The sequence below is a fragment of the Maylandia zebra genome, linkage group LG3, assembly GCF_041146795.1.
Source record: "Maylandia zebra isolate NMK-2024a linkage group LG3, Mzebra_GT3a, whole genome shotgun sequence".
NCBI classification, from domain to species: Eukaryota; Metazoa; Chordata; class Actinopteri; order Cichliformes; family Cichlidae; genus Maylandia; species Maylandia zebra.
In genome coordinates this window covers 23123584-23139006 of record NC_135169.1, presented here as the reverse complement: position 1 = coordinate 23139006, position 15423 = coordinate 23123584, and the positions used below count along the sequence as shown (strand labels likewise).

Genomic DNA, 15423 nt, shown 5'->3' with positions numbered 1-15423 from the left:
AATCTATTGAAACTGGAAATTTGTACATGACTGTCTGTTGACTGTTTGTATTAGTTATTATATTATTGTACTGCTCTTAACTAACTAATATGTAACAATAAAAGGAAATCCTGAAACTAATAAAAACCAAAAACAAGTAAATCCACTCTGCATCCCTCTAAAGTGGATTTAGTAATCAAATAAGTAAGGATCTTCCATTGTTTGGCAACATTAACTGATGCAGTGAGTAGTTTCCCATAATCACACGAGAAGACATCCTCTGTGGTCATGTTACTCCATTTCAGAAGACAAATTATTGCATCAAGCAAAGAAAACTAAGGAGACAGATGAAAATACTAAACCTGGGAACTGTTCAATGCACGTGGTGGACTATTATCTTGGAAGAAGAAATGTGATCTGGAAAATGAAGATTGGATTTTAGAACCTCTCACAGCCTCATCTGTTGTAGCAGATGACCGCCCCACCCTGAGCCTGATTCTTCTGGAGGTTTCTTCCCGTTAAAAGGGAGTTTTTCCTTCCCAACGTCGCCAAGTGCTTGGGTGGGTTGTATAATTGTTGGGGTTTTCTCTTTGTTCTTGTTTGTTTGACTTGAGGCACCTGTTGTTCTGATTTGATGCTACATGAATTGAATTAGCTTAACTGAACTGAATTGAACTGAACTGGAAAAAAAGGTCATATGGTCCAAGGAGCCCAAATTTACCCTGTTCCAGAATGTTGGTTGTATCAAGGTAAGAAGACAGATGCACCACGTTTAGTGACTACTGTGTAAGCTTCATCTACCTAGGAAGTATAGTCAACAGAGATGGTGGTGCAGATGAAGACGTTAGGAGCCGGATCAACAAAGCAAGGCTTGCATTCAACTCCCTGCGACCTATCTGGAACTCCAAAGCCTTATCCCAGCGCAGCAAGATCCGCATCTTCAACACCAATGTGAAAGCAGTCCTCCTGTATGGGTCCGAAATGTAGCGGGTGACCAACACCATTACCAGCAAGATACAGATTTTCATCACCAAGTGCTTGCGACACATCCTTAACATCAGATGGCCTGAGAAGATCTCGGACACAGACATGTGGAAGAGAACCAGCCAGAACCCAGTCGGTCAAGACATCAAGAAGAGAAAATAGGGCTGGATAAGCCACACACTCCGAAAACCATCCGACAAAGTCACAAGGCAAGCACTGGACTGGAACCCACAAGGAAAAAGGAAAGTGGGGAGACCCAAACAGACGTGGAGAAGATCTGTCGAGAGTGAAGTGAAGGCCGCCAGAATGACGTGGACCCAGCTGAAGAGAACGATCCAGAACAGAGTCCATTAGCGTGGTGTTGTGGCCCTAAGCTCCACCAGGACTCTACAGGAAAATTGATTGATTGATTGATTGATTGATTGATTGATTGATTGATTGATTGATTGATTGTATAAACTGGGACACTTCAGGTCTAGCTTCCGCAACATTCCCTAAAAATGAGGTCACCCATTGCTTCTTTCATGTCAACATAAATACACTGAATGACCAGGTTTTCCTATGAATTGATTTTGTTCTTCCCTGAAGACTTTGGGCTGAAATTGAGAATAATTTGGAGAAAACCTCATGCAGCAAAAGTTGTGACACTGTACAAGCTTAAGCTAAACAATGCCATGGTGAATGTGCCCTATAAGGCAGCCCAGTGAAACAGAGTGATTTTTTGTTAATAAATCAGGTGGTGTATAACAACTTAAATCATGAAAACATCACATAAAGGAGAACAAATATCTCAATAGAATCATGTGACTTTTTTGGCTTGTCGCCATTGCAAGCCAAAGACCTGAAAACTGCTGATCATCAGCTACCAGTGAAACAGAAGAGGAGGATACACAAGTGTTCCACATGAGACACAAGATTTATGTTCTACTTAGTTTCATAAGACATTTTCAAAGATAGATAAATTAAAAATTCAGCCCACTCTATAACTTTAGTAACTTGTTCCACATCGTCCAGCACAAACGTTTGCTAGGACCTGGTCACCCTACCGGGACCTCAACCAAAAGAGCTCCCACTGGCTACAGAACATGATAACATGACATAGCATAAAACTTTTGAGGATGCACCAGTTTACTGGCCAGTCATTACTCACCTTACTGACTGCCAGCATTAAACGATGTGGACTGGATTTGTCCTCAATAGCACCATGAAGGGCTGAAACACCTGTACACAGTTTTCCCAGCACAAAAGCTTGAATTAATAACAAGCAAACACCATCTGTATAGGACAGGACTTGTTAAAAAATAAAAAAATAAATAAACAATAGGAAAATGACAAAGAGGAAGTTCATGTCACGATAGAGGTCAAACTAAGTCAAATTACTGCATCCAATAAGGGCTATGACATAAAATAATAACAGCCTGGCACAGAGGCCAGATAACAACCCACTCTCATGGAGGTGGCAGATGCAGCAATACATCTGTAGTAGCCACACAAACAGCATCACAAAATTCAGCAACACTCGTTACTTTTAATATATTGATCATTTCCATTTTTACAGTGCTACGTAAAGAGTGGTGAAGCTCATGAAAATAAGAGCAGATCACAAATTAAAAGGACATTTACTGGTGTCCCTTTTTTCATTTTGACCAACTCAGAACTCAAACTTGACTTGCCTGAATGTAAAGCATGTTAAAAACACAAAGCAGTGTCCACGGTTGTGTCCTTTTAGGACTATTTACATCCTTTGTTAAGATTAATTTGATGACAAATATAACTTAGAAAAAGGTACTATTTCTGAATCCAAGCATGAAGACTCATGCTTGTTTGGTTTTATTTTATATGTGACTTAAAGCTCTGCACATTTCCCAAAAGTCCGGGGAATCAAGCTCAGACTGCATTTTACCCTTAGCACAAATCAAATACTCGGTTAACAACTGTGGCGAACGACGACACAACAAATTGTCACATATGACACATCAAAACAAGAGGATGCTTTGAAATTCTGAGCATTTCTGCTACTTCTGCAACTATTATGATACTATTGTGATAGTTGTAGAATGTAAGTACCTCTCCTATGATTGTCCACTACTGAGCTGTCCAAAGTTTTGATGGTGTTCAGCAGTAGTCTGTGTTCATCAACAGAAGGGTCAGTGAGAAAGGTTGTGGAAGATTGCAGTGTAGATACACCATTAACCAGAACTAAGACATAATGGCAGAGACTGAAATGATTAACTAGCAATGAGCGCTACCAATTTTGTAAAGCAGAAGAAAAGTGAGTAAAAAACTGACAGCTGTTTATAAAGTGTTGCCTTGTCCTGATTGTGAGCTAAATAAATGTGATCTCAGTGAAAACAGCCAAAAAAGTTTTTAGCTACTTCTTCAGCTTTTGCAAATTTTACTAAGCCCTGCCGTGTTGCTAGGCAAGTTAACCATTTTACTGCAAGTTATTTTGAATTCGATAATGTCTGCTAAAACGTTGGCCGAAAATAGGCAAAAAGTTCACTTTACGGTATTTTTTTTTAAATAGATGATTTTTAATTTCAGACAAAATTAAAAACAAACAAACAAACAAATGAGACAACTTGTACCTTTTTTGTTGTTTGCTAAACAGGTTTCTATGGAAGATTGTTTCCACCAATGGAAAAGAAAATGTCGTCTGTAAGTCGTTTAGGTATCTTAAAATTTGAATTACTCAGAAATATGTCAAAATTTGGAGACAACTGAAATTTAATTAATTCTGCCTGGCATTTGTTTTTCAGTAGCTGAAGCAATCTTCCACAGATCTCCAGAGTGTATTTAATTACATTTTTACAATTTTACAAATCTGCTAATGGAAGAGGTTACCTTTTGGGCCTTCTGAAAAAATAGTTTTATTTTATATTATTTTTAGCTGCTTACAGTAATGTTATAGAACAATGCAAATATGATGTATTTTGCAAAAGTAATTACATTATATCGAAACCGGGGTAATGTATTTGCGCTGTATAATGAAATGTAACTTTTTATAATAAGTTACATTACACAGCTAAATGTCCAAAACTGTGACCTTCATTCAATTTGATTATCTTATATAAAATAAGAAGCAAACAGGCCTCGCCTGGTACATCTTGTCGGTTGTGCCACTGTCTTTTGAGGCAATGAAAATGGGGATTGTGTGGAAAAGGTATCTGTAGTTCCTAAACAACTAATGTTGCACTTTTGTAAAAGCCTTTAAATTAAAGTCTGCGCTTTGATTACATATTTTCTTGAAATAAAATCCCCTGTGGTGGCGAACAGAAGCAAAACTACAAAAACAGTTTGTTGTTGCTCAAAAACTTATGGACCATCTCATCTGAGTGTGAAGCTGGAAAAACAACCCAGCACTTTGGGTTACAGTACATTACCCAGCTCCCCAGAAAACAACCCAAACTGACCCAAATCAAGCAGCCTCGATGGCTGGGTTACAAAATTAACACAACAAATCATGGTGTGCGTTTATGTTGTTTTGACTTCTTGGTACAGCACCTTGAATCTATACCAGTCTGTTAATGTACGCTTTAGAAAGAAAATAGCCTTTTCGTTTAAATATTATTCATTTATTTATATCTATATTACAAGAAGAGAAAAAGTATTTGTGGGTGAAAATATGGAACTGTGTACAACTGTTCAGTCAAACAGTAACATTTACTTGAAATGATAACAAATAAATAATGAAATCCAAACTTTAACTGAATAAAAATCTGATGCATGGAAAAATAGTCAGAATGATAAAACTACTTTAAAAACATGATGTATGTTGCATCTGTTCTTCCTTCCTTAGACTGAAGAAACGACTGCCTGACTGCAGGACCTGGAAAATCATTAACAGAGCAAGTCCTTAACTCTGGCTCCCTCTGGTAGCTGAAAAAGTGGACTACGCCCACACAGCCGACTAAGGAAAAGATAACACTACTTCTCCCAGGTGCACATTTTAAAATAATTGTATGAAACTTTAACTATAACAGACTGAAAGCTTCATTACATCCATTAAAAAAAATATCTCTAACACATTCAGAGTTCTGAAACCTGTTTATTAATCCACTGATGCGCCTGCTCGTGGTTTCAAAAAGCAACTTCAATACAACACAGCCAGCATTTTAACCTCAGGATAGAAATCTCGTAAAAACACACACCCACACACGTTCACTCTTAAGAAAATGCATAAAAACAGACGCACAATCCTTCATCGTCTTCAGTTCAGGAGCCTGACGATCACGCGGCAGCACGAACACACACAGGCCTTCAATAGCAGCTTTTTGTACAGCAAACAGGAAATCAGTACCACACGTATCTATTAATTAAAGGGGCATTTCAGCTAATACATCAGTTTGTGGAAGGGCTTTAAAAATTAGGACAGTGAGAAATAAAAGAAAAACTTTAACATTGGATTAGCAATCATTTGTTTAGAGCACTTTATTAGGAACACCTGGGCAGCCCGCTTGCTCGTTCATACAGGTGAACCAGCTGGACACAACGTTTGAAAACTTCACAATAACACCACTAACATAACAGCAAACAGGCTGATCAGTCAAATTTATCTGTAACCTTGATACATGGTGTCTTTTTAGTAAGTTAATCCTGAGATACGAGCTCACATAGGTGGAAAGATTATTTACAGAAAGAATTAAAAAGTCATTTCATAATATGTTTGTTATTTACACAATATCATTTAACATTTTCACGCAGCTCTACAATAACTGAAAGTGTAGCGGATTGGTCAAAGTTACAAAGATGTCGGTGTTCCTAATAAAATGCTCATTGAGGGTCAAAGATCTACAGCTGTAAAGGGCACAAAAATATTTAAAAACATGAGTGAAAGAGAGTCTCAGTTCGGAGCTGCGATTGAAGTTTTTGCCAACGTGAGATGCAGAGAGAAAGACAAAATACGTGAATCAACACCTACGTCCGACCGAGAGACGGAAAACCAAACACGTGGACGCCCTGCGACTCACACAGGTTTATACTCTGTATGTAGTTTGTGTACAGCACTGTAAAGTAGGGCTGTTCGATATAACGATATATATCGGATGACGATATAAAAACATTTATATTTATATTTATTTTAGAAAACGGCGGCTGTTATAACTTATGTCTAAAAATGTATTGTTTCATGCATCGGTTAAAACACTCGACTCCAGCTACATGACGCGAGGCTGGAAACACTTCCCGCAAGTCGAGCTGCCCGAGATTCACAGAATTTACAGAAAATGTTACATTTTTGTGATTTATATCGTTATCGGACGATAGAATTCTTATATCGGGATATGAGATTTTGGTCATATCGCACAGCCCTACTGTAAAATCATTCATACAGAGTGCACCTAGAGACTTTCTTTTGATGTATTAGTACAGGATAATTCATGATTTGTCAATAAATACTGAGAAATGGTTCTCACGTATCCCTAAAGTGTTTATGTTTTTGGTCTAAGAATGATGTCAAGCCCAGAAATCACAATTCAAGTCTTTTTCACGTTTGTGGCCTCAAAAGTACAAACATTATGAATACCAATAGAAAAACTGGTCCCAAGCTATGATAACCACATCATCCTTTAAGTTCCAATGGAGACTCTACTAAAAACCGTTAAATGACTGAAGTGGGGGTAAAAAGGAGCGAAATATTGTACGTAACTGATTATACATCTGATTTCTCCCTCATGAAACCTGAAAAATGACTTCAAAACATGTAACAGCACAGGATTTCAATGACTTGAACCTCAGTTTTAACACTTCCAGAAGCTGCTTTGTCTCAGCAGGTTTCACTCTGGATGACTGATCCACATCCAGGACTCACAGCTCCGTCTTCTGCCCAGACAGAGGCACCTGCGGCTGGATCTCCTCGTCGGACGACACCCCTCCGTCCGTCTTCTCCACCGGAGATTTGCTCTTTTTCTTCTTCTTCACCTTCTTCTCCTTCTTCTTCTTGCTCGCCTTCTCTCCCTCCGAGCTGCCGTCTGCTCCTCCCTCGCCTCCTTCCTCACCTTTGCCCTTGCCCTTCTTCCCTCCCTTCTTCTTTTTCTTCTTCTTCTTGTCTTCTGCAATCGCTGCCTGGTCTCCCTTCTTCCAGTTCTCGTTCAGGCAGGCTGGAGAGAGAAATGGAAGGAGAAGCGTGGCGGGAAAATAAGATCGGGAAAACAGAAAGCAAGGCAAAGAGAAATATACAAATCTGAAAATCACGACAATTATTTTATTGCACTTATTTTGATTTCAAAATTATTATTATTTTTGTAATTACAATATTTGTTTTGTCATTGAGAATTCTATTGTTTTTATTTTGCTCTTTACTACACTGATGGTGTAAAGGTCTCAAAAACTCAGGTGAATACCAGAGGGAGCCATGTGAGAAGGGAAAGAAAGGGGTGCAAAATTAAACAATCAGGAATCATGAATTACAAAAAACAACAACATGGATGTAACATCAGAGTTGTGTGTACGAGCGTTACCTCTGTCCTGTCCTTTGAGCACGTGTTTCTCGCACAGGTATGTGGTCAGGTCCTCCTCCTGGCTTCCTTTATACCAGTCCTCAATCACGTCCTCGTACTGCTCTATCATCACATCACACTGACCGCACACACACAAATTAAATTTAAAAGATGAAAATTTGACCATGTTTGGAGTTTAATTTTGGTTCCTTTGGGAATGTTTAAATAAATATATAAACACACCTGTTTTTTAAGGTCGGCCACTTCAGCTGACGTCTCGTTCCACAGCTCGTAGGGAATGTCCATCACCACGTTCACTCCTTTATTCACCAACCCATGCAGGGTGGAGAAGGTCTCCGACATGCCCTATGCCCGACGACACATTTAAAACTACAAATATGGACGACTGCATAGAAACCAAACTACGTTAAAAAGAAGCTAAACAATCATCGTCATACACTGATGACGATATGTGCTGTTTTGCTGCTGCAACAGACTGAGCATTAAAATCAAACCACCGACCTGATGATTAGCAGATGGCCTGCTCTACCTGTGAGCCACCGCTACTCCAAAAATGAGGAAAACAGCCCTCTGATTGGACCTCTAAAGATTTTCCCAGTGAGTTTAAGGACTCAGTCACTTATTTGGGTACTTACTGAATGAAACTTTAATCCAGTTTTATCACTGTATAATTTTATTGTTCTCCAAGTGTCAGCAAAGAGGGTAATCTGCGGTAAGCTCATTGGCTAACTGCCTGGGATCACAACTAGAGTGTGAAGCTTCACAGTCAGCATGTACAGTTTCAAACACCGAGATGAAGACGTCTATGGTCGGAGTTCACTTTCCATTGAATTTAGTTTTTGTGAACATTTCCTTTTATTTTCAGCAGTTTTCATAAACAGTAAAGCCGATCGAAAAAGTTTCAGGGTTTTAATGAGAACAGCTCAATATGCAGTCATTACATGTGAAGAAGCAACGGTGACAGCACGACTACATTCAGCTAAAAAACATTTTATGAAACAAACACGCAGCTTCACGTGTTGTAAACTATGAGCTGAAAAACAAGATGCTTGAAAACCAAACCCTAAAAATACTGATTCTTGCAGAAAGTGTCACGCGTCACATCCAGGGTGTTTAAAAATAACCGTTACACTGACCTTGGCAAAACGGTTGCTGCCACTTCTCTCTTTGTGCAGATTGTACTCCAGCAGCCTTTGACACACATTTTCTACAACCTCGATGAATCTCAGGTCTCTGAGGAGAAACACACATTAAACATCCCAGCAGGCGACAGAGTTAAAGCTTTTTTCTCCCTGTACCTTCTGTTTGGATTTGCCCTTTTTTTGTTTTGTCTGTGAACCAAAAACCTGATCACACGTCACAGCTGACTTCATTTTATGGACCGTGTCAAAGTAACATTACAGAGTTTTTTCATTTAAGTTTTCTGCTCCTCGATGCTCTTTGTTTTCATGTCAGCGCGTCTCCACACTAAAGGCATTTCTCAGCTGGTATCCTGGATGCTATGAAAGTACCCCTATACTTAAAGGAGGTCTATGGTTTTATCCTGAGGTGATAACTAAATGATCCACAGTAAAGTGGCCTTTATAGCAACCCCTCAGCTCAGGGTCTGAGCTGAGGGGTTGCTAGAAGAACTAGAAAGAACAACAAGAAAAAAACAGTCCTACATATTTGTTTACTAGCCCGCCTTGCATCCTAAAACATCCTGAGACACCCTCCCTCAGCCTGGTTGTGTTGGAGGTTTCTTCCTGTTAAAAGGGAGTTTTTCCTTCCCACTATCACCAAGTGCTTGCTCAAAGGGGGCCAGCTGATTGTGGGGGTTTAAACCTTACAATATAAAGCACCTTGAGGGACCTTTTGTTGTGATTTGGTGCTATAAATTCAATAAAACTGATTCTGTGTCCCCGTCCACGACCTAGAACTGGATAAGTGGTTGTAACAAAATGTGATGGATGGATCACGGTGAACACTAAAATACAGCTGTGATTAAGTCCTGCTGACTGTAGCAGAAACGTTATATTTCATGTCCAGACATGAGACGTATGCTGCCTTTCAACTTACCCTAAATCAAAAAAACAAAAAGGGAAACATCGTGAGTTAAGTGTGTCTGACACATGTCAGCTCTGCAGACTGAACATAAACCTGCATGTTCACAACCACATTTAGAATATTGTAACACTTTTTTTTTTTAAAAAAGCAGGTCCTAAAACTGTGATGCTTTCAGATTAAAACTCCCATCGAGCTTTGCTCTCACACACCACCCAGAGCACTTCAGCAGCTTCCCTGTTCTATAATAAGTTTCTGCACAGGAACTGAACCTGACCAAGTTCCTGTCCCTTGTTGCCGTCTGTCTCTGAGGGCTAGAGAAAGATCCAGAATCAGCCAGGCATACTTCTCCCTCCACACAGAGCAGCTTTCACTTCTACTTTGAAACAGGACTCCTATTTTTTTACGCTCCATTTCCCGGTACCAGGTGCGCACACACTCAAACTTACGACTTGACATATTTGATCGGCGACGCCCCCTTGCTGTCTATGAAGCGGTATTTCGTATCGATGACTTCTTTTGTCTTCCCCGTCTCTTCGAACGCCGACTTCATCTCGATGCTGACAAACTTGCAGACTGGAAAGGGAAACAGAGACAATGAGAAGAAGCCCTTTAAACCTCAACAATGTCTCAACAAAGCAGTTAAACTCATCGGGTCACTGATGTCATCGAGATTCTCTGTTTCATTTAAAGTGTGCTTTTCCCCACAGATGGACTCCACCTGCACTGTCATGGACTGCAGGTGGAGGCGGTAGTCCTTCCTTTGCATTTCAGAGTAGGTTCCCAACTCCACCTGCAGTCCAGCATTGTGGAGTTGGGAGCCCACCCCTCGGACAAGAGGCAAAGCTGACCTGGCAGAGGACAGGTGGTACAGCAGCTATGAGAGGGGATGGGTTAGTATCAGGATTTTCAAAATAAAATACCTACAATGAGCACCTTTAATTTAAAAGCAAGGCTACAGGGTAGTGTTTGTATTGATGCTAAGAAATGGCCAATGGAGTAATTTCAAGAGCAAAAACCTAAAAGCAAAGCTTACAAATGTGAAATGTTAGCTAAGCCCAACAGCACTCCTGTTTTAATGTTTCACATAATCCTGTTTCAGTGCGACTTCCTCCACAAACAGTGTGAACCCACACAGAGTGGAAATTATACTTAGCACATATACTACGTGTATTATATATACAAATACTGCAGTATGACTTCTCTATTTGCTGTAGGACTCTTAGAGGTCCTCGGAGCCCGTTTTGAGCACCACAAGCCGCCTTACCTTCACATTTGTTGGGCAGATGAACCCAGTCATCGTCCCCATCCTTCGCTGCTCCGACCGAGGAAATTAGGAGAAAAAACGACAAATATGCCACTAAAATCATCCCGTCTGCTCTCTCCGAGTCTTTATCTTGTCATAAAACTTATTTGACTTTCAAACAACTCCGCAGAGCACCGTTATTTCCCCTGTTTTCACGCCTTCCTCTGTATCATCACTCCTGCTGCTTCACTTGCGACCGATCACTTCCGCTAAGGGCGTTACACAACCGGATCTCCGGACCAATCAGAGAAGAAGCAGTGGCAGGAGCTCGACCAATGAGAGGCAGAGGAGGGTCGAAGAGCTGCTGGAAGACAAGAGGTATCACTCAGCGCTACTCCTGCGCAAAACTGCAAATTTTGGTATCATCCAATGTTTTCTACAGTCATTAGATTTATATTTCAAATAGGACAAAATGCAGATTTTACAGCAGCAACATTATTGTATCTCTACAGTTTAAACATTTAATAAGCTTTCTGCCTGCACAGAGTGGATAGTCAAACAAACTGAATCATCATAAACATTATTATAATACATTATTTTATATTTATTACTTAATTTTTTTCATTTTAATTATTTTATTATTATAACACAAGGAACAAACAATAAGGGAAGGATTCTGGATCAGCACCATGATGCAAACTTGTAGCCATAATGCATACAGTATTCTGGAGAAGATATAAAATGTCACTGTATGTGTGTGTGTGTGCGTGTATGTGTTTTATGTATATTGATATTTTTTAAAATCATTACTCATGATATAACATTGTCCAGACATGCCCTGTAAGGACATAAAGAGGAAATGGTGACAAAAGGAGCTGCTAAAGGCAGTGGATCCCCCACCAGCTGAATTAAAAAGAGCACAGGTAACAATAACACATGTACCAGTTGTTGCATTGCAGAGGTATTCAAGTATAAAAACAATAATAAACACACCTGCAATGTTTTGGTTCTATAACATTTTTCTATTATTACTTTATTATGGATTGAGTGCGAGAGTTTTTAAGAGTGGATAATTAAATAATAGATCAATGCAATAGTAAATTGTGCCTTCATCTCAGATGGACAGCAAGTGGAGAGTGATAGATGAGATAAGGAGATGGAAGGAGGAAGAGAGGCAAAGAGTGATTCGTATTCACAGCCTAGTTTATTTCTCACAGTTTTGTTGCCTTATGGTTCCAAGTGTTGTCACCTTTTCATCTTTGCATTTCATTATTATCTCATAACACCTGTTTAATCAGCTCCCATCTCTCCTATGGACATTTTACAGTCTACAGTCTCAGGTCAACACAGCCTTGCCTTTTAGCACTGTGAGCAGCAGGAGCAGCAGCAACACCTCAACAGTAACATTGTACCCATCAGGTAAAACACAGGCTATGTTTGCTTTGCATGGTCCCCACCTGATGACAGTGATAAAGTATGATGCATTTCCATATTAGATTCTTAAAGAATGTGGGTTGTAGTTCTTCAGCCTGGTTCCATGTGCCCCTTTTTAACTTTGAACACCACCCACGTAGATAAGAAGGCTCTCCAGAGAGTCATAAAGATCACAGAGAGGATTATAAAGACTAATCTTCTATCACTGGACTCAATATCCACATAATACTGCAAGAAAAGCGCACAACACATCATCAGATGTTGTGCATATATACACACAGATATATACTGTATATGTTTATCTGACTGTGACTCTAAGCTCTGCACAAGATGTACACTTACCTGGTGTACATCTTAGGTAAGGTACCAAAAATATCTTTAGTTCAAAAACAATTTTTTTCCAAAAAAAGTGGCCTATAGTTTGTTGTTACTTTGTTTGTTGTCCTGTAGCTCATAACTCAATCATAACCTTTAAAATGCTTAAAAATTATTTTAAAACAAGTGATATGAGGGAGGTTTGATCCACAGTTGGCCTTCTGTCACTCACTGACATCTGTATACCTATACTTTTACTCTTTTTACTTAATTGATTAATTAAGGACTCTTTTTGAAACATAATGTCACATTAACAATCTGTGACTGTATCAGGATTTCTTTTTCACGCCTACACTCTGTGGTTGTGGTGAACTAGAGTGAGCAGTCCTGGCAACGAGTGGCACCTCCGATCTACAGACAGTCTTTGGACTCAGTGCTCTGAGGTGCAGTTTTTAGTTTCATCCAACAGAGGGAGACCTGCACCAACCTAAAGTTCTGCCAGGCTTCACCTGTTATGCAACGCTGAACAGATGATTGACATCTATCCCTCTCTCCATTCTTTCTTCCTTGTGAGACTAACAGAGCGGCTCATTGCCTCACATCTGTATTGATACTGAGCTGCCTGTGTTATGACCTTTGACCTCTGATCTCCATTTCCATGTAAATAATGGATTGCATGCAGTTATGGGAACTATCAGATGTGCTCTTGGCTTATCATCCACCTGTGCCTGTGGATGTGATGCTCGTGGTGCACATGTGCAGACATTTGAGTGGCTCGCGGTCACTGGACATTTAGCGATTTAGCCAATAGCTTCATGCCAGCCACACGCAACTTAATGTGTGTACTTGTGTGTCAGACCAGATGCTCGTAGGGAGCTAGAGAATAATTAAATTGAGTTGTTAAAAAAGAGCATTTTTCTTCTGCGTATCGATTTCAATGTTGAGGTCGGCCTGGAAACAGTCATAATATCCATCCATCAGTTGTAGTTTTTGTTCATTTGGCCGAATTGGCCAACACAGCAAGCACGAAGAGGTATTTAGGAAAATGCTTGTTGAGTCTGGGAAGTCTACATGACTGTGAATGTGTCCCAGATGTATTTTGTTTGTATTAAAGTACTCTGTTTTGAATGTTTTGCACAATTTGCCCTGACAAATGTGTGTCCACATGAAGTAAAAGTAACAATAAGAACATTAAAGGATAAAATTGAACTGAAATGAGCAAATGTGGTGTAAACACTAACCGGAACGATTTTCTGAAAACAAAAAAACTGAAATTAAAAATCACAAAAATCTCAAAATTGCAAGAATTTGTTTGGTAAACAGGGTTCAGACTCCTGTTTGTGATGGGCAGCCAATCAGAAGAGAGCTAAAAAGAGGAAAACAGCTTGTTTCGGACAGAGACTGAAGAGAGAGGCTGAACAAAGGCCCAGTGAAAGACAAATAGGAGCTATTTTGAATGGTTAATTATGCAAAGCCACAGTCCTTGGATAAAAATCCAAAGCTGTTAATGAACAGAATAGCTCTACTTCAAACTCTAATTGCTGCTAATTAAAAAGAGTTTTGTTGGGAGCAAAAGCTTGATGCAGATCTTGTTCTGCTCTGTTGTGTTGAAGAGAAAGCTGAGCCTCAAGGAAAAGCTGTTAGCTTACCTCAACTACAAATAATAATGGATTGGATTTATATAGCGCTTTACAATGCCACTATTCATTCACACACTGGTGGAGGCAAGCTATGGTTGTAGCCACAGCTGCCCTGGGGCAGACTGACAAAAGCGAGGCTGCCATATCGCGCCATCGGCCCCTCTGGCCAACACCAGTAGGGTAAAGCGTCTTGCCCAAGGACACAACAACCAGGACAGAGAGCCCGGGGATTGAGCCGGTGACCTTCCGGTTACAGATACGCTTCCCAACCCCCTGAGCCACGGTCGCCCCCGCCAACTCAATGGCTACAGGCTGTGGGTACTGAAGAAAAGAACAAAATTCCCTCTGAAGTTTGTCTAGGGTCTTCTATAGAGATTGGGTGAGGAGTTTGGTCATTTTAGAGGGGCTGATGGCAGAAGCACTACATCTCCACAGTGAAAGGAGCAAGATAAGGCGGTTCAGGCATCTGATTAAGATGCTTCCCAGACTTCTCTTACTGGGGTAGGGGTTTCAAGTAACTGGGCACAGACTCCAGGGTTGAAGCCAGGACATGCTGAAGAGGTTATGTCTCTCAGGTGAAGTGAAAAAAAATCGACAGTGTGCCTTATGTATGAATTCAGGTTGTGCTTACTGACCTCGAAACGATTTTATGTGGTACACGGCGCTCACTGCTGCTTTACCAGGTGTAACAATTAAGTTTAACATCCAGGCATCCATGAAAACAGAATTTATTAAATTCAACGGAGTTAGAAGTTATCAGGAAGTTAGCTCGCTCGCTTCCACCTAAACAGGATATACCATGTTCTGACTGAGAGATTTCTGAAAAAATTAAAACGTACAGCTCTGCTACCACTTCCAACATAAATGAAGACAGAAAACTAAACAGCAGTGACGTTTGTAGAGTTACTGAAGTTAGCTGGTATATAATTATGTGCTACATGTTAGCTAGCGACTCAGCTACGTTAGCATAATATAAACACAGTGAAGCTGAAGGATGAACGCTAACTTTTTTCCACTCGACAAAAATTAGCAGAAGGGGTTCCTAATGGTTAGGGACAAATGCCATTGCATGGCAGAATGCTGTAAACGGACCAAACTTCAGTCAGGAGAACAACTGAGATAATCCATCCGCAATAAGAGGTCAGTCATTATTATACTGCAACAACATGGGAATAGAGCAGCTGCGAGAGAATTCAGCACTAATGAATCAATGGTAGGGAAGTGGAGGAAGCTCTGTTTTTGGCTTCCCTCATATTCCAAAAGTGTTTCGTCTCTTTGCTATTACTGTCGCCCGGCATAATTTGCAGATGATATTGCTTGCAGC

General features: G+C 40.1%; 1 protein-coding gene across 1 annotated transcript; it reads right to left on the bottom strand.

The window, feature by feature from the left end:
• Positions 1-4991: 4991 nt before the first annotated feature.
• cnpy3 (canopy FGF signaling regulator 3) lies at positions 4992-10978 on the bottom strand. The gene is made up of 6 exons (XM_004570113.4): positions 10732-10978; positions 9914-10040; positions 8558-8654; positions 7644-7766; positions 7422-7539; positions 4992-7061 (listed from the first exon to the last, which is right to left on the bottom strand). The coding sequence occupies exons 1-6, from the start codon at positions 10832-10834 to the stop codon at positions 6769-6771; spliced, it is 861 nt and encodes a 286-aa protein (XP_004570170.1). The 5' UTR covers positions 10835-10978; the 3' UTR covers positions 4992-6768.
• Positions 10979-15423: the final 4445 nt, after the last annotated feature.